General features: G+C 40.6%; 1 protein-coding gene across 8 annotated transcripts in view; it reads left to right on the top strand.

Moving 5' to 3' along the window:
* Window positions 1–26,490, top strand: part of CCDC85A (coiled-coil domain containing 85A) — a 217,942-nt gene that overhangs the window by 88,564 nt on the left and 102,888 nt on the right. Inside the window, exon 3 of one of the 8 annotated variants that reach the window (XM_088841436.1) lies at window positions 10,036–10,485. The exons of the other annotated variants lie outside the window; for them this stretch is intronic. Within the exon in view, the coding sequence (XP_088697562.1) occupies window positions 10,036–10,121 (86 nt within the window). The 3' untranslated portion in view covers window positions 10,122–10,485. Of the gene's footprint in view, window positions 1–10,035; window positions 10,486–26,490 lie in introns of those variants that run through there. 8 annotated transcript variants of the gene reach the window in all.

The raw sequence follows: 26,490 nt of genomic DNA, 5'->3' as shown, positions 1-26,490 counted from the left end.
GGGAGAAGAGGGAAAGCCATGGCCACACAGCCAGTGGGCCCTGGTCTCCCTAGCACCACTTCCTTGCCCTGGTCTTCCGGGCCTCCCCCTTCTAGTTCAGGCCCATCCAGTCCCTGAGCACCTTGATCAGGACAGGGAATGTGCACACTGGGAGCTTCCAGTCTGTTGGTGGGTGGAGATGGATTTAGTTTTGCTTCTGTACTCCCATGTCTGATATGGATGTGGTGGATTCTGGCCCTTGGGTGTCCACAGAGTTGTAGCCCTTCCTTGAGCCCCTTGGTATTTGCAGTCTGGGCAACTGTTTCTATTTCTTCCTAGTGCTCTTTTTTGAGTTTGGGATCACCTGAAACTCTGCCTGTATGGCCGGCCCTCCGTTGCCTTAATGGACTGAAAATGACCAAGCTCCTTTGTCCTTTTCGCCACCTTGGGCCTCTTCAGATACACTGCTGATGGCCCAGGTCAGGTCTGATTTCTCCTTGTCTCCTCAGACTCTGAATGCTGAACTCCCATAGCTCATCTTGGGGGACAGTCTTGATAGCTGGAACATCTCCATTGGACCCCAGTGGACCTGCTTCCTTATGAGTCTGTTCTGTGGAGACCTCAGGACTCCCTTGGCCAAAACTACTCAGATGTTCATATTGAGTTGGAAATGTGAGGTAGCAAGCAAACTAGCATTTAAGACGTGAGAAGTAGAATGTGAAGTAAACCAGAGAGTCGTAAAACATTAGGATTTATGGTGAGCAGAGAAACACCAGTTTGAAAATCAGCCTGCATCTTGATGTCTGGAAGGATAGTATGGGACAACAGCAACAGCAGGGCAAAATGGACAGGGCAGCAGGCAACAGATGATTAGTAATGTATGCCCTTGCCAAAACACCATTTGGCCTCCTGCTGGAGAGTATACTTTCTGGAGCTTGGGTTTCCTAGGGATTTCAGCTTGAATGAGCCTGGGGGCACTGGTGAAAAATAAAGGTCGGTTCTAACAAAGAATCACAAGAATCTTTCCTTTGATCACTGCTCTTTCCAGAAGATAATTTGCCCCTGCCCATAACGGGAGATGTCATGCTTGAAATAAAATGTTAGTGGAACTTTTTATTCAAACATGGGCTTTCACAAACATGAAAATATTTGTCCAGTTTTTCTTGAGCTGCTCTAACGTCATGATAACTTACCTGCCAGCAGAAGTAGCCATGTGCTGTGGTTCTGAAGTTTAGCATAATGAGAAGGTTGGAGCTGTGTTAGTAATCATGTCGCATTCATGACCCGGATGACCTCTCCACTAGGTGCTGCTGCCGGGAATTTTGTGCGTGAGGGAGCCTGGAGTTAGCGTAAAGTCACTGGCTCTGGAAGTATAGTAACCGTTGCTGTTGTTTAATCGCTAAGTCATGTCTGACTCTTTTGCGACCCCATGGACCATAGCCCTGCAGGCTCCTCTGTCCATGGGATTTCCCAGGCAGAATACTAGAGTGGATTGTCTTTTCCTTCTCCAGGGGATTTTCCTGACCCAGAGATTGAATCTGGGTCTCCTGCCTTGGCAGGTGGGTTCTTTACTGCTGAGCCATCAGGGAAGCATACCTGGCAGGTAATCACTTTAGTATAAGGAAAATATCGATTGGATGTATAAAACAGTGTCATTTAAAAAATATTCCTAGTGATTCAATTTGTTGGCTAAACATCCTATTTAGCCTGAATAGTCTCTGTATTATTCCAGGGCATTTAACCTTTCATTATTAGATTCTCATAGATCTTTGCAAAAAGCAAAAAAAAATTAAATGCACCTTACCTTTGGAAAATCATTTCATACAATTTGGTTTAGTTTTTAGTTTTCATCTCTTAAAAACAAATATGCTTTAGGAATGAAGTTGACACAGCCCTGAATAGTCCTGAGTCAGTACCCTGGGTATGCATCTTAGATCAGTCCTGTCCTTGAGTGATCCAGGGAAATACGCAAAGTCTCTTGGAAATGCCATTTCCTCATCTCTCAAATGAGGATAATGAAACCTTCATCAGGGAGATTGTGAAGAAACCTGTGGTCGCACTTTGAAAACAGGGCTGTATAAACATATGGTGCTATTCTTGGGCTAGAACTGAAACACTGAGACTTGCAGAGGGAAATAGGGCAGTGAGATTGGTAATTTATAAGCCCGGGTGTTCCATCCTCTTTCCTTCCTTTATGGATGCTGTGTGCATATCCTCCTGGATCCAAAGTGACTCAGGCATAGCTCTGCTGCCATTCTGAATGTTCATACATCACTTAACCAAATTCATATGCTAAGACTTATCACATTTAATCCAATCTGAAATTCTGCATGCATTCATTACAGCACAGTAGGATCACTTTGGTTCTATTCACACAATCTGTGCCTCATTTTAGGGCTTCCCTGGTGGCTCAGTGGTAAAGAACCTGCCTGCCAATGCAGAAGACATAAGAGATGTGGGTTTGATCCTTGAGTCGGGAAGATCCCCTAGAGGAGGACATGGCAACCCACGCCAGTATTCTTGCCTGGAGAACCCATGGACAGAGGAGCCTGGTGGGCTACAGTCAACGGGGTCACAAAGAGTCGGACACAACTGAAGCAATGCCTCATTTTACTTAGTCCACTTTACCTGACATTTACTGAGTGAGCATCAAAGACCTGTAAAGTATAACCTGGCCCCAGCTCTCGAAGACTCTCCATCTGGTGGAATGAGAATGAGCTAGCTGTACATTTGCTGTTTGAAGGGTGGAAATAGTGCTAGTGATGGGGCAAGTTTGTATTGTAGGTGAAGTGAAGTTTTGGAGCACCCTCCACATATCCTTTAATGATGCCCTTGACTCATGTACAGTAGCTGTCAGTTGCTCAGAGGTTCAAACCAAACCACATGCTGACTCTTCACCCCTTAACCCCATCTTGGCATCTGCTATCCTAGCTACTCTGGCATCTACTTTCCTGGCAACTAGAAAAGAGCAAATGAAAGCAGTTAACCATACATTCATTTAGTATGTACTCAATGAACATCTGCCATATACTGTGTTAGAGAATTTTAGAGTATTTTGAAGCTAAGAAGAGACAACTTCATGAACCCAGTTTTTCTCTAGTGGTGAAATTTCCATGATCAGGAGTGGGAATGTAGAGGAAATTTGAGGGGGTCAGTGGAGGTATGGGCTAATCTATAGCTATATAAGGGCTTCCCTTATGGTTCAGCTGGTAAAGAATCCGCCTGCAGTGTGGGAGACCTGGGTTCGATCCCTGGGTTGGGAAGATCCCTTGGAGAGGGGATAGGCTACCCACTCCAGTATTCTGGCCTGGAGAACTCCATGAACTACCGTCTGTTTGGTCACAAAGAGTTGGACATGACTGAGCGACTTTCACTTCAGTTCAGTTCAGTCGCTCAGTCGTGTCCAACTCTCTGTGACCCCATGAATCACAGCACGCCAGGCCTCCCTGTCCATCACCAACTCCCGGAGTTCACTCAAACTCATGTCCACAGAGTTGGTGATGCAGAGCTGTACAATAACCCATCTTAAAATTGAATTTTTTAAGTCTTTTTTCATTGTTCTTTAACTTCACTGATTTGTTGAAAATCTACTGAGTTATGACTTATGTCTAAAGTCAGTATGATTTTAGTTTTACTATTTTTGTTTAATGTTTTTGAAAAATTTTTTTCCACTTTTAATTTTTTACCACTGAGGTGTAATTAATATACATTGTTAGTTAGTTCCAGGTGTACAGCATAGTGATTTGGTGTTTGTGTATATACTAACCGATCACAGTAAGTCTGGTATCACCATAATATTAATAGTTACAGAATTTCTTTTCTTGTGGTGAGAAATTTCAGCATATACTTTCTTAGCAACTTTCATATATGGAATATACTGTAAGGCAGTCACTATGCTGTATGTTACATCCCCATGACTTATTTTACAGTTGAAAGTTTGTATCTTTTGATCTTCTTCAGGCATTTCACTTGCTCCCCTAGCCCTAGCCCCTGGTAACCATTTATTCATTCTCTGTATCTAGGAGTTTGGGGTTTGTTATTTTATTTTTAAGATTGCACACATACATGAGATCATACAGTATTTTGTCTTTCACTATCTGACTTATTTCCCTAAGCATAATATCCTCAAGGTTTATCCATGTTGTTGCAGATGGCAAGATTTCATTCTCTTGTACTGAGGTCTTGATTGAGGTTTGGATAACTGTAGGGTGTTTTTTTTCAGGGCCAACTTAATAATGGTTTTATATTTTTTAAAAAATTGGTATGAACAGGAGTACATCAGATATTTTGGGGCTTTATCTCAAACAGAATGATAGGCTTTGCTCATAGACTTGTTTCACTTTTTTCTGTAACTAATTGCTGAAAATGTCTCAGTCTAATACAAAAATGACTTTCACCCAGATTCCCTTTGTTTCTAAGGGTTTTTCTGAATGAGAAGTCTGGGTTTGGGCAATTAGATAAAGTGGTATAACTCAGGTACCCCCAGGTAATCAAGGTTGTCTTCATCTCACTGGGAGATGCTCATTCCCAGTGGTGGCCATCAATAAGCAATCCACACATTGTTAGGGGTTCATTAAAGTCTCTGTGGTAACTGGTACGTAGTGGCGCTTGTGTTTATGAGAAACTGTGGCAGGGTCAGATCTCATGTTCAGAGGAGGGTTGAGACAGGGCATTGCTGTCTCTTGCTTCCAGTCCAGTCATTACTGGCAAGCTCCAAGGTGCAGAGGATGTCCATGTGATGCCAGCACAACAGCTTACAAATAGAAAATGTAAGGACTCAGCTACATATCTCTAAACAGGGCATTTGGTTTGCCCACTTCTCCCTTGACTGAATCATTCCACTACTTTGGCAAAATATAACTACAGCTTCAATTATAATGCTTGAGAAATAAGAGGCGCCTCAGAGAACATTTCTTTTTCAAGACCACTTAAAGCATTTGATTAACAATGAGACCAGCAGGGACCAAATGAATACTTAGTTGCAGAACAGAACTAGAAATACTGCCAGCCGACAAAGCAAGTGAAAGTACTTAATTAGAGTGTAAAACTTGACCTTTCCTGGGCACTGTCACATCTCATAGAAACGCAGCCTAATCCAGAGGCGTGGAGTTTCCGTAGAGAGCCCCGTGGACTTAGATTGCTCAGTGTTGGTGCATAAGGGGAGTTGACCATCCTGGGGCTCTTTGTCTTCACTGCTGAGCACACTCAGAGAACTCCTGGATAGTGTTAATCTCTGTAAGTTTTAGTAAGAAATAAATTCTCCTTTAATACTTGAATGAATGTTTGGAGACAAGCAGAATAATTTACTTTTGAGGTTTTGTTTCCTTTGGGAAGATATTCTATATAACTGAATCATACACTACCTTGAAGTTTGCAGAGTCTCTGTTCCCTTCCTCCCTGTCTGCCTGCCTTGTCAGGTGAGTGGAGTGATGCGTGCGGTTAATTCCTGTCTCCATGAAGCCCTGGCTGGGATAATCCCAAGAGCATTCCTGTGTGTATAGAAGGCATGTTTGTTGGCGAGAGACGGAGTGGGACAGTGTAGACACCTGAGCTGTGGGGAGCACGGCTCTTGGGGACTGTGAACTAGTTCATTTTCCTTTTACAGTGGGGCACATATGATTTAGACGGGATTCCTTCTCAGCCCCTTTTCCTGATTTTATCTCCCTCAGTTTACAAACTGAAACATTCAACTGCCCTAGCTTTCAATTCTTAAACCCCTTCACTTTTCCATTCTCCTTATTCCATAGATGATTTTATCCCATTTCGTGTCACTCATACAGCTTTTATATCATTTTCTGCTTTTAACTTTCAAATTTTATCTACAGCCTGAACCTCTCTTCCAGAATTCCAGATTCTTGTATTCTTGTATCTCGTATTTGATATTTCTTCTTGAATATCCAGTAGGTTTTCAAACTTATTGAAAGCCAAACTTCTAATATCCTCATCCCCCCAAAACCTGTTCCTTGGGTTGCCTGACCTGTTTTCATAGAGAGTAACACCATCTTCACCATCTTTTCTGTTTCCCAGACCAGGAACCCATGTGTCACCTTTGACTTTCTCACATCCTTTCTTTCTCTGAAGTTTCATGTCCAAACTACCAGCAAATCCTATTGGCTTTGCTTTCAAAGCATACCCAGAATTCATCCACTTTCCCAACCTACCCCTCTGTCATCCTGGTCTGAGCAACTGTGGTTTCTCTCTGAGAATTTTGCAGTAGCTTCATAACTGGTCTCCTTACATGTCCCTTGCTCCTACTGGTCTGTTCTTCACGCAGCAGCCAGAGTGAGATTGTCATTCTATCACACTTCTATTCTCAACCCTCCTAATAGCTTCCCTTCTTACAGTCTGAAAGCAGAAATCCTTAAAGAACTCAGAAGGCAGGCCCTCTGTGGTCTTGCCCCCACCTTTCTCTCTGATCTCACCTCCCAACACACTTCACCTCACTTTCCCCTCCAGGCCATTATTGCAACCCTGCTTTTCAGCCACACCCAGTATGCTTTTGCCTTGGGACCTCTGCGTGTACTGTTCCCTTTTACCTTTAGCTGCTTTGTGTGGTTCTATTCAGTTCAGCTCAGTTGTGTCTGCTCTTTGCGACCCCATGGACTGCAGCATGCCAGGCCTCCTTGTCCATTACCAACTCCCAGAGTTTACTCAAACTCATGTCCATTGAGTCAGTGATGCCATCCCACCATCTCATCCTCTGTTGTCCCCTTCTCCTCCTACCTTCAATCTTTCCCAGCTTCAGGGTCTTTTCAAATGACTCAGTTCTTTGCATCAGGTGGCCAAAGTATTAGAGTTTCAGCTTCAACATCAGTCCTTCCAGTGAATATTCAGGACTGATTTCCTTTAGGATGGACTAGTTGGATACCCTTGCACAGTTTAGACCCTTGATTAAATCTCTGGTAAAATATCACCTCTGTAAGGAGGCTTTCCTGGATTTGCCTGTAACACAATGGCCTCATTCTGGTGTTAACCTCCTCCCCTTCTACCTTCCTTTATTTTTCTCCTGGTACATACTACTGTGTGAACTTAGTCTACCAGAATGCCAAGGGGAGGGGGTGGGGAGGCATTGCTCATGGATCCTGCTGGCACTCCTAAGTCTTACTTGAGGCGTAGAAACAGGGAAGAGGAGAAAAGAAGAGGCATCAGAAGGAAAGGACAAGCTATAGAAAGAACAGCTGTCCTTCTGACACCAGTTTGCCAGCAGTGTCAAAGTTGCCTATAGTTAAATCAACTTTCTAGATTGAGCCCTTCTGTGAGGACAATTCTGCTAACACAGCTACCAAAGGAGGTTAACCTTAATGTATATGAGATGAGTTGAAGAAAGGCTTGAAGTGTATACTTTAGGGTTCATGACTTTGTTTTCACTGAGGGTCTTGCTTGGCCTCAGCCGCCTCCTGAGTCCTGTTGTTGTTCAGTTTTCTTTGTCCCTTTACCTCATTGTCCCTGCTGTTGTCACCTACTTATAATCCGACCCTTAGTAAGTTGTCCGAATGAGGATGCTTAAGATACATCAGCAGTTAATTAAGACTTCCCTGTTGTTATATGAAGATAGGATAAAAGACCTTTGACCTTAAACGGGTGAAATATGGTTGCTTGAAATAAAAAGTGACTATTTGAGAACAAGGTCTTTAAAGATTTTTCTATTTGTGAATCTCCTTGTGGTTGCACACATGAAGACGGCCTTAGCTTTTTAAAAAATATATATATACAATGTAGATATAGTGTAATATGTAATTATGGACAATGAAATATGTTCATGGGCTTGGTTTGTGATATTTCCAACTGAGAAGTAGAAGCTGTTCTGAAATGGAACAGTTTTTGCAGACCCTAAAAATAGAGATGAACTCCTCTTCCTCCACCCCCCAGACCCATTTTCCTGCCAGCTTGCACCATCCCTAGTGAAGGCTACAGAACAGGAGTCAAGCCAGCTCCCTGAGCAGATCTCTGTAACAACCAGTACTGCTATTTCTGATCTTTTTTCCCTAAACAAAAAGATGCAGACTTGTAAAAAGATTGATTAAACCTGTTGGAAATGATAGTGTTTCAAGTGCTCATGGCCTTTTTACATATGGCACACACCTAAATCATTTGAACAATGTTTTGAGCCACCCAGCTTTTTATTCTTTTTCAGAAAGGTAATTGGTGTGTTCATCACAGTGCACAGACCCTTGTGTTCACTCCGACTGGGACCAGATGGGAAGGATGTGGCATGCCAACATGGCTCGGCGTGCTGGCATCCAGAGGGAACCCAGGGTAGGGGTGGAGGGGAGGGCCTTTGGGGTAGGTTTATTGAGTGCTCACAGCCCTCATGGAGCATAAATCTGGCTGTGTTTTACATGGTTAACCTCAGAAGACAACCAAATAGACTCATATTTCAACTGGAAACACTGGGGAGTGGGATTCACTGTAATTCAGGACTATTTTGAACTTCACCCAGAATTACACTTAAAATAAATGTAATTAGTCAAAAATCTAACTATCAGGATGTAGAAATATCTAGACTTTCTCCGGAGAAGGCAATGGCACTCCACTCCAGTACTCTTGCCTGGAAAATCCCATGGACGGAGGAGCCTGGTAGGCTGCAGTCCGTGAGGTCGCTAAGAGTCGGACATGACTGAGCGACTTCACTTTCACTTTTCACTTTCATGCATTGAAGAAGGAAATGGCAACCCACTCCAGTATTCTTGCCTGGAGAATCCCAGGGACAGGGGAGCCTGGTAGGAGGCCGTCTATGGGGTCACACAGAGTCGGACACGACTGAAGTGACTTAGCAGCAGCAGACTTTCTCCTCAAACATAATTTAGAGAAACAGGCTAAATGGTAGTGGAATTAGAGCCATTGCTGTTTGGTGTGAAGTTTGGTAGGCTCAGAAGACTTATATCAACAATTTTTCCTAAAAGTAAATTTCAAGGATAAATCTCATAGACTGTCTATGTTGACTCTTCTGTATGATGGTTAAATGAGGCCCTTGAAGCTTTATATATGAATTAATGGAGATGTTAGATCTAATTATGCTCCAGGTTAATGTATTCATTATTTTTTGGAAGATTTACTTGAGCTCTTCAGGTTAAGATTAAGTTAAATTTTGAAGTTTCTGAGGCTTTCACATATATATCAGAAATGATTTTCCATTATCCTATGGAATATTGAAAATAAGGATCTACTATTCAGAAGCAGACCCAGGTTTTATGGGACCTGAAGCACAAAATTTTGGAGGATCTCTTAAAGGAAAAACAATAGATTAAGTATAAATGGACTATTTAGAATGAGAAAAATCCCAACAAATTACAATTTCAAAAAGCCTGACAACACCATTATTGTAAATATCCAGAAAAATTATGTAATATTTTATTTGCTTCTACCGTTTGATTTTCAAAAAACATTTTTGGCTGCATGGTCTTTGACCACTTCATACAGCAATGGTTTTTGTGATATTTTCTACAAAGAGCTTAGATAATTATCTTGCCTTTATCAGCATTAATTGGACTTTGTTTTTTTTTAATCATTAGTTTAGAAAAATTTTAGATTTTATTAGTAATGTCATATGTTTTTTAGCACTATTGTCAAATTTGGGAAGCTCTAATTTCTTTCACACAAAATACTTTCTCTAAGATTTGTAAGACTTTTCCATAGACTGATTTCTGGCTTTGAACATGTATTTCAACCTTTGTTTTCTCCTTCCACATCTCATTTCTTTTTGGTGCTAGGCAATGCAGACCACATTTATTTTGCAGTCCCTGGCCCTGCATCTTTGGGTCATGACACAGGGGGAATTGGGACTGTATGGCAAGAGCGTCCCTGAAAATAATTTTCCACCAGGACCCCTAGTAATAATTTACCTTACACGGAAGCACATAAATGTATCCTTCTAAATCCCAACTAAATGTCCTCCCAACTCAACTTCTCCTTAGCTGGATCCCAACCTGCCCGTGGATGTTACCACACTGCCTGGCAGGGTGTTTGACAGGGTGTGTGTGAAGCGGGAAGATTTGGAGTAGAAGGAAGCAATCTCAATGGAAGTGGTAACAGATCTCACTTTTACAAAATTTACAGAAATCCAAGTCTGTTATGAACACATTGCTGGAGCTCCTCCCAAGTCCTTGGAAGAGGCCCATGTAAGTGATAATCCTAAAGATTAAGCTTCATTATCATCACAGTAAATTTGTCTCTGCTAATATGTATTGAGGATTCATCAAATCCATCACCAAGAGTGCTCCCTAGAGGAAGAGTGTGGCACTTTGCCTCACCAGCGGTGCCAATCCCCAGGGTCACATTCAGTCCTCCTAATTTAAGCATGTGAATTTAAAATCTCCTTGTATTTAATTGATGGTGTCTCATTCCTCCCGTTAGCGCCACCCACCCCCTCGCTAAAAAAATACCAGGAAGGAAAGCTGTTGTTTCTTTTTAAAGTTAGGGTATGTGTATGTATGTGCGAAGTTGAGTCAGCTTTTTAAGTTAGGCTGACTCTTGGGCATAAGACGGAGTTAACACCCATTCATTCCCTTGGGTTATCTCAGATGATCCATTACCAGAAACAGCACTATTAGATTTTTTTCCTTCCACATTAGCTTTGCTGGTGATTTTTATTTTATACTCAGCTTGGAGTGTGCATATCTGTCAGCTGGACTTCCGTTAGGAGTCTTGTCTGCTAAATGATTTCTCACAGTAATGGCATTGTCAGGCTAAGTGAGTGTCAGATTCATTTTGTGCAGAAATAGCCTGTCAAGGATACCCAACCTGTTTTCATTCTGCTGCAGGAATTAAGATCTTGGCGGGTGAATATATACATGTGTTTGTGTCAGCTGGGATTGGCTAATTTGCCCTTTTCCATTACAGTAATTAGTGATAGGATCCAGAAAGTTTTGATTTCTTGGAAATTGACACGATTTCAAGAATTGTGGAGGAATTAGTATTGTTTTTGTAAGTAGTATTCATATAATTTCATAATTTGATAGCAAAGAACAGCATCTTAAAATAGATTTTTCTGTTATTAATAATTCACTAGATATATCATTTCAGTACAGTCACTCATTCTTGTCTGACTCTTTGCAAACCCATGGACTGCAGCATGCCACGCTTCCCTGTCCATCACCAACTCCTGGAGCTTGCTCAAACTCAAGTTCATCAAGTTGGTGATGCCATCCAACCATCTTGTCCTCTGTCATCCCCTTCTCCTCCTGCCGTCAATCTTTCCCAGCATCAGGGTCTTTCAAATGAGTCAGTTCTTTGCATCAGGTGACCAAAGGAATGGAGTTTCAGCTTTAGTGTCAGTCCTTCCAATGAATATTCAGGACTGATTTCCTTTAGGATGGACTGGTTAGATCTCCTTGCAGTCCAAGGGACTCTCAAGAGTCTTCTCCAGCACCACAGTTCAAAAGCGTCTATTCTTCGGCGCTCAGCTTTCTTTATAGCCCAACTATCACATCCATACATGACTACTGGAAAAACCTTAGTTTTGACTAGATGGACCTTTGTTGGCAAAGTAATGTCTCTACTTTTTAATATGCTGTCTAGTGTGGTCATAGCTTTTCTTCTAAGGAGCAAGCATCTTTTAATTTCATGGCTGCAGTCATCATCTGCAGTGATTTTGGAGCCCCCTCAAATAAAGTCTCTCACTGTTTCCATTGTTTCCCCATGTATTTGCCATGAAGTGATGGGACCGGATGCCATGATCTTAGCTTTTTGAATGTTGAGTTTTAAGCCAGCTTTTTCACTCTCCTCTTTCACTTTCATCAAAAGGCTCTTTAGTTCCTCCTCACATTCAGACATAAGGGTGGTGTCATCTGCGTATCTGAGTTTATTGATATTTCTCCCAGCAATCTTGATCCCTGCTTGTGCTTCATCCAGCCTAGCATTTCACATGATGTACTCTGCATATAAGTTAAATAAGCATGGTGACAACATACAGCCTTGACTTACTCCTTTCCCAATCTGCAACCAGTCTGTTGTTCCATGTCTGGTTCTAACTGTTGCTTCTTGACCTGCATACAGATTTCTCAGGAGGCAGGTAAGGTGGTTTGGTATATGGTGTGTGTGTGTATATATATGTATGTATATATATATATATATATATAGAGAGAGAGAGAGAGAGAGATGAAGACTGATTTTTAAGAGTCCTAGGTAATTGAGTAGAATATTGCTACCACTCTGATTTGCAAAGAGAATATAGTAATAAAATACCAAAGAGCAAGAAAAGCTTTGAATGCAATAGTATCCTACCATTTCCATTTAAAAACTTGGGATGAAAAGTGATCTATACTTTGTGGATATCTGCAATATTATGTCAATTACTATGTACCTAGGAGTATAGTTGAGTTTCCACTTAAATCAAGAACTGTTAAACCTAGGTGTTATTTTTGTAGTTATTTTTACATGTTCAAATTAATTGTAGCAACATCCCATTTTAATTTTTTTGTTCTTGCTGTTTTAATATACATTGACTATTGTAATGACTCTGAAAGATTGGCTTTGCCTTGTGTTTGGATGGAGGTTGAAGGATTTAGAAGCATCCAGAAATCAGCACTAAAGATAAAGGTGATTAATTTAGGAATGCAAGGCAGGCAGGGTCCACATGCTTCTCAAACAGTCTTAAGTTGTACACCATGGGGAAACTACTGATTTATTATTGGTTCAAGTTGGTTTTGGGATGGACTGCTGCTGCTGCTAAGTCACTTCAGTCGTGTCCAACTCTGTGTGACCCCGTAGACGGCAGCCCACCAAGCTCCCCCGTCCCTGGGATTCTCCAGGCAAGAACACTGGAGTGGGTTGCCATTTCCTTCTGCAATGTGTGAAAGTGAAAGTGAAGTCGCTCAGTCATGTCTGACTCGTAGCAAGCCCGTGGACTGCAGCCTACCAGGCTCCTCCGTCCATGTGATTTTCTAGGCAAGAGTACTGTAGTGGCTTGCCATTGCCTTCTCCGTTGGGATGGACTAACATTTATCAATTGCTTGTTCTATTTTATATACTCTGCTAATTGATAGTTGCTGTATTATTTCTTTGAATCCTCACAACTCTATGAATTAGAATTTATTATCTCTATTTTCCAGTTGAGGAACTAGGCTTAAGGAGTTATAATAATTCACTCAAGATCCCACAGCTAATAAGTGGCAGGGCTGCAATTGAATCCAGGTCTGTCTGACTCCAGTGCAGTATACTACATCACCTCTCCTGTAGGATTTACTAACCTGGAGTTTTGAGGCTAGAATCAGATGTGGGTCAGTTTTGAGGAGCTGTGGATTTTGAGCAGAAACTGGTTTTCAGTAAAGACAATAATCTGAGTAGTGGATTACCATTGGACAGAGCACAGTGGGAGGATGGGTAGATCCTGTGTGTGCTTAGGCAAGCACAAGATTGGACTAAACAGCAAAGCTCTAGTGGAGAGGAGCAGATAGGTATCACTGGTTAGGCTGGCAGGGCTCAGATGCCAAGAAGGCGGGAGTGCTAACTAGAAGTGCGAGGCATTTTACACGAGCCAGAGCTTCTCTCTGCCCTATTTGATGGAGCATCTTTGCTTTGGGTTCACAGACACTCCACAGCAGGTGTCAGAGTTACACAGGTGATATTCAGGGCAGAGATGGTCAGGTTGCCTTATAAAGAGGCAAGCAAGTGATAGTAAATCCTTCAGTCTTTTTTCCCCTCCCTGTCCAGCTGCTCCTGATGAATTATTCTGCCTCAAAGTTTCAGATCACTTTGGTCTCCACTGCTGAACAGCTCTCTGTGTCTGATGGCAGACAAGGCAGAGAGACAAGGGGAGGCATTCCCTCCATCTGGGGAAGGTGAGAAGCCCCAGATCAGGAAGCTTCAAACCGAGCATAAAGACAGTGTGCTCAGGGGCAGAAACAGATCTAGGCTATTCCTGTCAGTGGCAGGCTGTCCCCGGCCAGGTCCCTGCTGTTGTTGACAAATGATGGCACTGATGACATGGAGGGAAAGGTACAAGCAAGTTATGCACCACTTGGATTTGTGAACTTCCAGTCTTCTTCCAGCTTCTGCCTGAACCTGGTGGAAAGCTAAGAGGAGTGGGTGAGGTGGGGTTTCATGTTCTAAATATGGTAGTCAAGCTGTCTGTGTGTGTGTGTGACTAATATGGTGATCCTGAACTTTGGACACAGTTTAATATGATGAGTAGACCACTTGTTTTTTCTCTCCTCACCTTCTCCACTCAAGTGAAAGTGAAGTCGCTCAGTTGTGTCTGACTCTTCGCAACCCCATGGACTGTAGCCTACCAGGCTTCTCTGCCCATGGGATTTTCCAGGCAAGAATGTTGGAGTGGGTTGCCATTTCCTTCTCCAGGGGATCTTCCCAACCCAGGGATCGAACCCAGGTCTCCCACATTATAGGCAGATGCTTTACCATCTAAGCCACCAGGGAAGTCCTACTATCAAACACCAGTAGAGTTATTAAATGATATTAATCCCTAAGGCTAAAGAAAATGGGGTAATGGCATTAGTGGATAGTAGACTTGAATGAAGTTTAGCAAGATCAAATGCAGAAAGAGGAGTGGTAACCAACTGAGCAAAACAGAGGAAGCTACCACTTAACATCTTACAGAGGGGTATGCTGCCCAGAAGCAAGTAGATTCATCTTATAGAACCTAGTACTCTTGCCTGGAAAATCCCATGGACTGAGGAGTCTGGTAGGCTACAGTCTATGGGATTGCAAAGAGTCGGACAAGACTGAGCGACTTCACTTCAATAGTCTTAGAGGTAGCAGGTACTACAGATAGTGGCAATGTGATAGATCTGAAAACTGCCAAAATACTCTTTTTTAGAAGGTTCATAACGTAGAACTAAAAGAAACTATGCAAATTAAAAAAAAAATCAGAATGGGGCCATTAATATAAATGTCTTGATAGCTGTTAGAACAAACAGAAAAATCCAGTTGAGGTGAAAAATTTGAACAAAATAGCTAATAAACTTAGTCACATTGACAGAGAATATTAAAATGAACATCTAAAAAGTATAAGTCTTTATTATATTCCTTCATGTACCTTATTATTACATTTTCCCCAAATGAACATGGAATATTTACCAAAGTGAAAGCAGTTTTCTCATTACATTGAAGTCATTGATCTCTATGGGCTTTCCTGGTTGTTCAGTGGTAAAGAATTCTCTTGTCCACACAGGAGATGTGGGTTCAATTCCTGGTTCAGGAAGATCTCCTAGAAAGGGAAATGGCAGCCCACTCCAGTATTCTTGCGTGGGAAATGCCATGGACAGAGGAGCCTGGTGGGCTACAGTCCATAGGGTCACAGAGTCAGATACAACTTAGCAACTAAACAACAATGAAATCCACAAGCCCAAATGCTTATCAGAAACAAGACAACAGGCCCAAAGTCACTTACGCTACTCCCAGTGTTACCAAACTGAGAGTTAATTACACTTTTAGCCTCGCTCAGAAGTTGAATTTTGGACCAGCATCTGCCTGATTAGCACTAATGAAGTAGCCTGCCTGGTAGATGCTTATCATGCCCTAAAGGACAGTGACATTGCCACAACCAATCCCCTTTGTAGTAATATAACTTCCTTCCCCACTCCCTTCTGCCTATAAAATTCTTACAGTTTGTACAGTTATTCTGAATGCCTTTTATTTTGCTAGAGGGGATGCTGCCCGATGCATGAATCATTGAATGAAGCCGATAATACCCTTATAATCTACTGATTTGAATTTTGTTACTTAACAACATATTAGCCAGAAATAGAAGAATTATGTTAAAAATTCAAAGAAAGGTGTAACTAGAAAGTATCCAAAAACTTTGACATTCAGTTCAGTTCAGTTCAGTCGCTCAGTCGTGTCCAACTCTTTGCGACCCCATGAATCACAGCACGCCAGGCCTCTGTGTCCATCACCAACTCCCGGAGTTCACTCAAACTCATGTCCATTGAGTCGGTGATGCCATCCAGCCATCTCATTCTCTGTCGTCCCCGTCTCCTCCCGCCCTCAATCCTTCCCAGCATCAGAGTCTTTTCCAGTGAGTCAACTCGTCGCATGAGGTGGCCAAAGTATTGGAGTTTCAGCTTCAGCATCAGTCCTTCCAATGAACACCCAGGATTGATCTCCTTTAGGATGGACTGGTTGGATCTCCTTGCAGTCCAAGGGACTCTCAAGAGTCTTCTCCAACACGACAGTTCAAAAGCATCAATTCTTCGGCGATCAACTTTCTTCACAGTCCAACTCTGACATTAGGCAATAGTATTTCAACTTTTGGAATAACCTTACCAGATGCAATGTTCTCCAGCCAGAGTAGGCCAGAAATATACTTGTTGTTGAATATGTTGAATTTATTACTTACTGTAGCAAGAGAGAATGTACATGAGGAACTACAGGATATCTCAGTTAGATGGTATTTTAAAAGATTTATTGTAGAATTTAGGTTTGTATTACATGATTTTGTGGAAAGTTTAAGGAAGTATGTGTTTGTTCTGCATCAGACATTGTCAGAAAACAGGGCTAATTCTATTATTGGGTATCTCAATAAATCTTCCCTCAGAGGCAAGACTAGACTGAAGCCAAAGTTGTAATCGGTAAAGAAGCTACAGTTTCATCTTTGCCAGGATAGAGGACTCTTCGGTAGTTTGTGGGTTGACAATATTCGTGTCCTGTCTCTTTCCATACTTGATTACAGAGTAGTCTTGTTTTGATCCAGCCTGGGCACTGGGTGTTCTTTTCTAGTATTCATGTTCATTGGATTTGTTTAACAGGAGAACATCAAGGCCTGTAGGCAGTGACTAGATCAGCTTGTAGCAACACAACTGTTTGGCTGATGGAATTGGCAAGCACCTAGATGTTTCTCTCTTTCTTGGGGAATTGCATTGAAACTACATCAGTTTGGATGAAAGTGATATGTTTGCCATATTGAACTTTTCAATCCATGGACAAAGGTATGTTAGTCCAATTATTTAGCTCGTCTTAAATTTTCTCGGGTTTTTTTTTTTTTCTTTTTCTGTTTTTCCATGGAGAAGTTGCATTCATATTTTGTTAGATGTACTCCTGGATATTTGATTTTTTTATTCTATTGTAAGTGGTTTCATTTAAAGTTTTTATTAAATTTTTATTGGATGTGAGGGCGATCTGGTTGCGACATCTGTCACCCCATTGATCGCCAGGGTTGATATGTTTGTTGCCATGTGTAGAAATAAAATTGAGATCTTAAATATCTAGGAAAAGCCTCATAAAAAACAGTAAGTCTGGGCATCATCGGCCCCTCTATATGTGACATGGTCATGTGATACTTTCTTCACAACCTCCCCCCTCTTTATCATAGAACTGAGGTTCTTTTTTGACAAATTAGCTGGGAAGCTCGGTACTTGCGAATATCATGTATATAGCAGGGGCAAAGATAAATTACAGGGGAAAGCAAGGAGATTCAGTGAATCTGCATGTAGATACTCCAGAGGCAGGAGAGCAGAAAATTAGTGTCTTGAGAAACAGCTTGACTCCTGGACGGAAAGATTTCCAGAACCTTACATTTGAGAGTCTCTTCAAAAAAAAGAAGAAACATCTCTCTGATTGATTCCTCTTCAGTGAAGCTACCAGGCAACATGCCAAGCCTGTACATGTCAAGCTCCCACTGAGATTTTTAGTGCTTTAACTTGTAAATATGAATATGCAAGCAAAGATCACAGCATTAGAGGAAACTTTCAATGTGGAAGAAACACTAATATGAACAAATTGAAAAAAATATAAAAATGGAGACAAGAAAAAGTCAAAATAGCCACAGTTAATATTTTTAAAGAGATTTGGGATGGTAGTTTATTTATGAATTAATATGATGCTATGATAAAGGAAGAATTAGGGAACAAGCAAGCAGTCTTGTAAATAAAAACATAGCCAAAATAAATTTTTGAAGGAAAATATGGAAAATAATTCTCCTAAAAAGTAAATAAAAAGCAAACATGGAAAATAGGAGATGAAAGATAAGAAAAGTAGATCACCCTGTGAGGTTCAAATCAATATGAATTCTACAGAGATCAACAACAAAGGATAGGAAATGAACATAGAAGCAATACAAAAACAAAAACAAGACATGTTTTTGAACAAATCAAAGTTCAGAAAGGCATGTATTTTTGAAAGGTACATTGAATGCCTTAGTACATGGTGTAAAACCTAGACCACTGTAGAATTCTACAACGTGGGGTGGGGGCAGGTGGGGGGCAGAGAAAGAAACACAAAGGAATTAGAGTCAGACTTTATAATAACAACATCAGCTAGGTTCTAGAAAACAAAGGAACAACGCCTTTGAAATTGAGGTGTCGTTACCTTCAACTGTATATTTCATGCCCAAGCAAATGATCAAAAAATTGTGAAGTAAAATAATGATATTTTCAGGGATAAAAGTGTTTTTAAAATGTACCTTCCATATAACCTTTCTTGGAAAGTTGTTGGAAGATCCACTCCAACAAAATGAGTAAATAAATAAATCAAGAAAGAGGAGGACATGGGTTCCATAAAAAAGACAATGCAACACTGAAGGGAAAAGGGAGCCCCAGGATGACGGCTGTGGAGTGGATCTGGCTGTGAGGAATAGGAGGACTTGGAGGTGACTCCAGGAGAGGACCCCAGGAAAAAAAACAGTTGATAGGATATCTGATGTTTGTTCACTGTGGGGAAAAAATCTTTTGTCAGACATAGCAATCTGCTGTCAAACATCAAAGATGAATGAATTGAAAACTCTGCAAATGGGAACTTTTTTTTTTTTTAAAAATCTTCAAGGCCTTTATTATCTCTGGGGAAAACCACAAACTGGTTAAAGCAAGCATAATCATGGGGCTTCCCTGGTAGCTCAGTCAGGAAAGAATCTCCCTGCAATGCAGGAGACCAGGGTTTGATCCCTGGGTTGGGAAGATCCTCTGGAGAAGGAAATGACAACCCATTCCAGTATTCTTTCCTGGAGAATTGCTATGGGCAGAGGAGCTTGACAGGCTACTCTCCGTGGGGTCGCAGAGTTGGATACAACTGAGTGACTAACACTTTCACTTACTTAAATATAATCATAGTAGACAGTACTAAAAACTTTTACTTCTTTGCTTAGCCTTATCAACCAAATCAGATAAGTCTAAAATAGTGTACCTCTGTAAGGGATTCTCTGATGGCTCAACGGTAGAGAATCCACTTGCAATGAACTTGGGTTTATTCAATGGGTGGAAAGATTCCCCTGGAGTCAAGCATGGCAACCCACTCCTATATTCTTAACCTGGAGAACCCCCCTGGACTGAGGAACCTGGCAAGCTACAGTCTCAGTTCAGTTCAGTTCAGTCGCTCAGTCATGTCCGACTCTTTGCGACCCCATGAATCACAGCACGCCAGGCCTCCCTGTCCATCACCAACTCCCAGAGTTCACTCAAACTCATATCCATCGAGTCGGTGATGCCATCCAGCCATCTCATTCTCTGTCATCCCCGTCTCCACCCACCCCCAATCCCTCCCAGCATCAGAGTCTTTTCCAGTGAGTCAACTCGTCGCATGAGGTGGCCAGAGTATTGCAGTTTCAGCTTTAGCATCAGTCCCTCCAATGAACATCCAGGATTGATCTCCTTTAGAATGGACTGGTTGGATCTCCTTGCAGTCCAAGGGACTCTCAAGAGTCTTCTACAACACCACAGTTCAAAAGCATCGATTCTTCAGCGATCAGCCTTCTTCACAGTCCAACTCTCACATCCATACATGACCATGGGAAAAACCATTGCCTTGACTAGACAGACCTTGGTTGGCAAAGTAATGTCTCTGCTTTTTAATATACTATCAAGGTTGGTCATAACTTTCCTTCCAAGGAGCAAGTGTCTTTTAATTTCATGGCTGCAATCAGCATCTGCAGTGATTTTGGAGCCCCAAAAAATAAAATCTGACACTGTTTCCACTGTTTTTCCATCTATTTCCCATGAAGTGATGGGACCAGATGCCATGATCTTTGTTTTCTGAATGTTGAGCTTCAAGCCAAATTTTTCACTCTCCTCTTTCACTTTCATCAAGAGGCTTTTGAGTTCCTCTTCACTTTCTGCCATAAGGGTGGTGTCATCTGCATATCTGAGGTTATTGATATTTCTCCCAGCAATCTTGGTTCCAGCTTGTGCTTCTTCCAGCCCAGCATTCCTCATGATGTACTCTGCATATAAGTTAAATAAGCAGGGTGACAATATACAACCTTGACGTACTCCTTTTCCTGTTTGGAACCAGTCTGTTGTTCCATGTCCGGTTCTAACTGTTGCTTCCTGACCTGCATACAGGTTTCTCAAGAGGCAGGTCAGGTGGTCTGGTATTCCCATCTCTTTCAGAATGTTCCACAGTTTATTGTGATCCACACAGTCAAAGGCTTTGGCATAGTCAATGAAGCAGAAATAGATGTTTTTCTGGAACTCTCTTGCTTTCTATATGATCCAGCGGATGGGTTGCAAAGAGTTGACATGACTGAAGTGACTAAACACGTGCGCCCACACACTTCTCTGCAAATTGCCCCTAACTCTTAAAGATAACTTGGGAGAGATGTGCTATTTTCTTTCTTCATGTCCCCTCTCTCCTCGTCATGATTATTTGGTATATTGTTTGATAAGTCCCATGTGTGTGTTGTGCCATTTTGCTTAACCTGTGTATTAGGCAGAGTTCTAGAGAAAAACAGAACCAAAGAGCATATATATGTGATACACACACAGAGAAAGAGGAAAACATTTAAGGGACAGTTGGGGAGGGGCGGTAAATCTGAAGTTTATGGGGCTGGGTAGCATATCAGAAATCTGGCTAAAGGTTAACGAGTCCAAAATCTGTAGGGCAGGCCAGCAGGCTAGAAAGTTGGGTAGAGTTCTTTGCTGTAATCTTGAGGCAGACTTACTTCTTTTTAGGGAAACCATATTTTTGTTCTTCAGGCCTTCGACTGATTGGGTCCACATTATGGAGGGTAATCTGCTTTACCTAAGATCTATCAATTGTAAATATTAGTCCCATTCACAAATCCCTTCACAGAAACATCTAGACTAGCGTTTGACCATACATCTGGGTGCCACAGCCCAGCCACGTTGACCCACGAAGTTAACCATCAAAATCTCTTAAGTGTAACCTGTATCTTAGCCTGTTGGGGCTGCCTTAACAAAATGCCACAGACGGGCTTAAACAACGCGAATCTCTCTCTCACTTTTCTGGAGCCCATGATCAGTGGCGTATCCGCAGGGCCAGGTGTCTGGTCAGCTTTCTCCCTGGGTTGCTGATGGCGCCTCCAGGGACAGTCTGGTTCCTTTACAGTAGCTCAGTTTAAACAAGGAAGCTGGGTGCTGGTGTTAAGTTGGCAGTTCTTTGATAAATCTTCCCCTAGTCTTTCCCAGTGGGCAATTTCTACTTGTACCTTTGAGGTCTGCATCCTATAATAATTAGAAAGTGGGAAAGGAGGTAAAATTTAAAACTAATCTTATATGGCCTCTCATGTTCAGAGCATGGTTCCTCCTGTTAAAACAGATGGTTGGTGGTTTTTCTCCTGAAAACTCTGGGAGCAGAACCCCAAAATGTCCCTCATTGTCTTCCTTGTTAAGATGTTCTTTCTTATTGTCCAGCTAGAATCTCTCCTGTTTTACATTAAGCCCACTTCCTTCTTGCACCCCAGACTTTTGGATTTGAAAAGAATTTTTAGTGATTTTTTAACCAGTCTCCCCATTTGACATCAGAGACATGGAAGCATAAGAAAATTCACCGCCTTATTTAAAGTCATAGGCAGTACTCAGACTTTGACTTGCTGTAAGATGATTGCTTCAGATATTACATTTCAGTGTTTTCTGGAAGAAATCCTTGACAGAATTCATATCTTCAGTGGTTCTCTCATTTATTCTCTCAGATAAAATGTTTTAGCCCTTTCTGTGTGCAAGATACTGCTCAGCATAAGGAAGGCAAGCATGAGTAAGATAAGGCTCTAGATGTGGCCTTGGAGCCTCCAAAGGGGCTGCTTCTTAATATTTTCTTCTTGGGGATCACCGTAATGGAGAGAAAGCAGCATTATCTCTGCTGGGTTTCTAAGAGGGGGTGACACTTTCTCTAAGTTTAGGAAGGTGAGTTGGAGAAGCTCAGAGGGAAGGACATGCGTGACAGAGCCATGTTACATGTATCACTAGTTGTGTGTGTGTGTGAGTTGCTCAGTCATGTCCGACTCTCTGCAACCCCATGGACTGTAGCCCACCAGGCTCCTTTGTCCGTGGAATTCTGCAGGCAAGAATACTGGAGTGGATTGCCATTCCCTTCTCCATTATCATCAGTTAATTATTTTCTAAAAAAAAATGTCTTCAGGTGTATGAATATAGCACAACTTGTTTATCCATGACTGTGTTGATGGGCATTTGGGTTGCTTCTAGTTTGGGACTATTTTAAATAATGCCTTCTGTGTATACCCATACATTTTCATTTGTTCTGACTAATACTTAGAAGTGGAAATGTAGGTCATAGGGTAGGTACATGTTGAACTTTGCTTAAAAAAAAATGCCAGATTATTTCTGAAAGTCATTGCACTCTTATCATCGAGTGCACGAGAGTTCTAGTTGCTTCACATACTAAAACAATATTCAGGCTTTTTAATTGTAGCCATTCTGGGGGGTATATAATGGTACCTTGTGGTTTTCATTTTCATTCTTCTGATTCACAGTTACACTCATCTCACACGCTAGTAAAGTAATGCTCAAAATTCTCCAAGCCAGGCCTCAGCAATACATGAACCGTGAGCTTCCCAGATGTTCAAGCTGGTTTTAGAAAAGGCAGAGGAACTGGAGATCAAATTGCCAACATCCTATAGATCATCGAAAAAGCAAGAGAGTTCCAAAAGAAGATCTATTTCTGCTTTTGACTGTGTGGATCACAATAACTGGAAAATTCTGAAAGAGATGAGAATACCAGACCACCTGATCTGCCTCTTGAGAAACCTATGTGCAGGTCAGGAAGCAACAGTTAGAACTGGGTATGGAACCACAGACTGGTTCCAAATAGGAAAAGGAATACGTCAAGGCTGTATATTGTCACCCTGCTTATTTAACTTATATGCAGACTACATCATGAGGAATGCTGGGCTGGAAGAAGCACAAGCTGGAATCAAGATTGCCGGGAGAAATATCAATAACCTCAGATATGCAGATGACACCACCCTTATGGCAGAAAGTGAAGAAGAACTAAAGAGCCTCTTGATGAAAGTGAAAGAGGAGAGTGAAAAAGTTGGCTTAAAACTCAACATTCAGAAAACTAAGATCATGGCATCTGGTCCCATCACTTCATGGGAAATAGATGTGGAAACAGTGTCAGACTTTATTTTGGGGGGCTCCAAAATCACTGCAGATAGTGATTGTAGCCATGAAATTGGCTCAGATGGTAAAGCATCTGCCTGCAATGCAGGAGACCCGGGTTCGATCCCTGGGTTGGGAAGATCTCCTGGAGAAGGAAATGGCAACCCACTCCAGTACTCTTGCCTGGAGAATCCCATGGATGGAGGAGCCTGGTAGGCTACAGTCCATGGAGTCGCAAAGAATTGGACATGACTGACCGACTTCACTTTCACTTTACTCCTTGGAAGGAAAGTTATAACCAACCTAGACAGCATATTAAAAAGCAGAGACATCACTTTGTCAACAAAGGTCTGTCTAGTCAAGGCTGTGGTTTTTCCAGTAGTCATGTATGGATGTGAGAATTGGACTATAAAGAAAGGTGAACGCCAAAGGATTGATGCTTTTGACCTGTGGTGTTGGAGAAGATTCTTGAAAGTCCCTTGGACTGCAAGGAAATCCAACCAGTCCATCCTAAAGGAAATCAGTCCTGAGTGTTCATTGGAAGGACTGATGTTGAAGCTGAAACTCCAATACTTCGGCCACCTGATGCAAAGAACCGACTCATTGGAAAAGACCCTGATGCTGGGAAAGATTGAGGGCAGGAGGAGAAAGGGACGACAGAGGATGAGATGGTTGGATGGCATCAACGACTCGATGGACATGGGTTTGGGTCAACTCCAGGAGATGGTGATGGACAGGGAAGCCTGGCATGCTGTGGTTAATGGGGTTGCAAAGTGTCAGATACGACTGAGCGACTGAACTGATAAGTAATAAGTACTTTTTGATGTGTGTGTTGGTTGTTTGTGTTTCTTTTTAATGAAGTGGGCAATTATTCTGGGTTTCTAAATTTGGATTGTTCATCTTTTTTATTAAATTGTTGGTGTTCTCTCTATATATATTTGCAATCAAGTCATTTGTCAGATAAGCATGTTTGATATTACACATTGTGAATAGTTTTTCAGTCTTTATGTTAATATTCATTTTCTGGAAGAACAGTGAGTCTTTAATTTTGATGAAGTCCAGTGTATCCATTCAAAAAATTTGAGTTTGTACTTGCTACCCTTTCTAAGAAATTGTTGTCTACTCCATTATTATCCTCTGTGCTATCTTTAACTAGAACTTTTATCACGTTAAGTTTTACCTTTTTAGATCTATTATTCGTTTAATGTCTTTTTTTTTTTTTTTTTACTAATACAAGGAATTGAAGGTTCTTCCCATTCCATAAGAATATCCTGGTTCCAGCCCAATTTGTTGAAAAAAAGTATTCTTTCTCCATTGACTGTCTTACACTGGTCCCTTTGTTAAAGACCCTTTGATCATATACGCGTGGATCTTTTCTGTCACATTTGTCTAAAAGACTGTCTTGATAACTGTGGCTTTCTAGAAAGTCTTGATATCAGATAGCCTAAGGCCTTGTTCTTAAGATTATTTCCATCATTTGAGATCAAATATATCTTGGAATCAACTTTTTACTTTCCAAAAAAAAAAAAGAAATGCCAAGTGGAATTTCAACTTGGGTTGTATTGAATCTATATATCTTAATAATAATCAAGTCTTTTAATTTATCCTCTGTTTATTTAGGTTGTTTCATCTCTCAGATTTTTTTTTATTTTTCAGAATAGCGGCCTTGCATTTCTTCTTAAAAATTTATTCCTAAAGATTTTTTTATTGAATAGCTCCATTTTTTTTTGCTTGTGTATAGAAATCAGTTGGTATTTGTATATTAACCTTTTGTCCTGTGACAGTATTAGATTCTCCTATTGTAGTAGTTGTTTAGTAAAATATTTAGGATTATCTGTGTAAAGGAAAAGAATCATGTTATCTACAAATAAAAGCATTTTTATTTCACTTTGCAATCTATGTTGCTTATTTTTATTGCCTTAATAGACATGTGCAAGCTTGCTCACTTGTGTCCGACTCTTTGCGCCCCTAGGAACTCAAATAATATGTTGAACAGAAGTGATGAGAGAGTCCTTTCTGAGCAGAGAAAGGGAAAGCATTTGATGTTTCATAATGGTATCATCACTTTTTTCTTTAACGTGATTGAGTTTTTCTTCCAGGTGTACCATTTTTAGTTAATTTTTGTGAAGAGTCTAAGATCTAGATTCATTTTTTTTTTGAATTTGAATGTCCAGTTGTTCCTGTCATTTTTTTGTAGATGTCCTTTGTAATGTTGTGCCCTTCTGTTCTAGTTTCCCGAGTTTTCATCATGTGTGGGTGTTCTGTCAAATATGTTTTCTATGTCTCTTGTTACAATGTATTTTTTTTAAAAATTCCTTTAGAGTGAATTACATTGATTTCTTGACCGTTAAACCAAATTAGTGTTTGGAGCAAACCCTGCATAATCATGACTTATTTTTGTCTTGCTGGGTGTGGATATTTTTACAATTATTTTTTCAGTCTATGAAGAATTTTGATTTGTAATTAAAATCATTTTGGGTTAGTTTTGGTATCATAGTTATGCTGGTTTTATTGAATAAATATTGATAGTTTGTATTTTTCAAGGAATGTGTCTATTTCATCTGTTTTTAAAGTTTCTGTTACATGATTGCTATATGTATAGGATCTATAGTAATATTACTATATAATTATTTTGATATTATATATAATATTACTATATAATTATTATTAGTATAATCATCTTTCCTTTATGATTATTTGCAATTTGTGTTTTTCTTTTTTTAAATCAGCATTGTTAGGGGTTTATTAATTGTCCTAATTTTTAAATTAATTACTTTTAGCTTTGTTAAATTTTTACTGGTGTTGGTGTTGTCTACTCTATTAAGTTTTATCTTTATCATTTCTTCTAATTGTTTTGAATCTAACCTTTCACTTTTGTCTAGCTCCTTAAAAAAGAAACTTATATAACTCGTCTTAAGCCTTTTTATCTTTTTTAAGTATTTAAAACTCTGCATTTCCCTCTAAGCACTTCTTTATCTGCATCCCATATATTTTGATATATTGTGATTTTTTTACTTATCAATTTTAAATTCCCTTCTGATTTGTTCTTAAATAAAAAAGTTACTAATAAGTGATTACCTTTTAAATACTTAGGTATTTATATATAGTATTCTTGATTTCTAATATAATTCTATTGTTTTTGTATCTCATACTCTATAATATGATTTTTATTGCTCTTTCTTGAGTAACCCATTTGTAATTGAAAAGAATGTGAATTCTGACATTCCTGGATATGCTAAGACACTTCAGTCGTGTCCGACTCTGTGTGACC

This window comes from Moschus berezovskii, chromosome 11 (genome assembly GCF_049115385.1).
Source record: "Moschus berezovskii isolate FMDL1 chromosome 11, NW_MosBer_1.0, whole genome shotgun sequence".
NCBI lineage: Eukaryota > Metazoa > Chordata > Mammalia > Artiodactyla > Moschidae > Moschus > Moschus berezovskii.
Note: the sequence above shows the minus strand (reverse complement) of the source record. Positions and strands in the feature narration are given on the sequence as shown.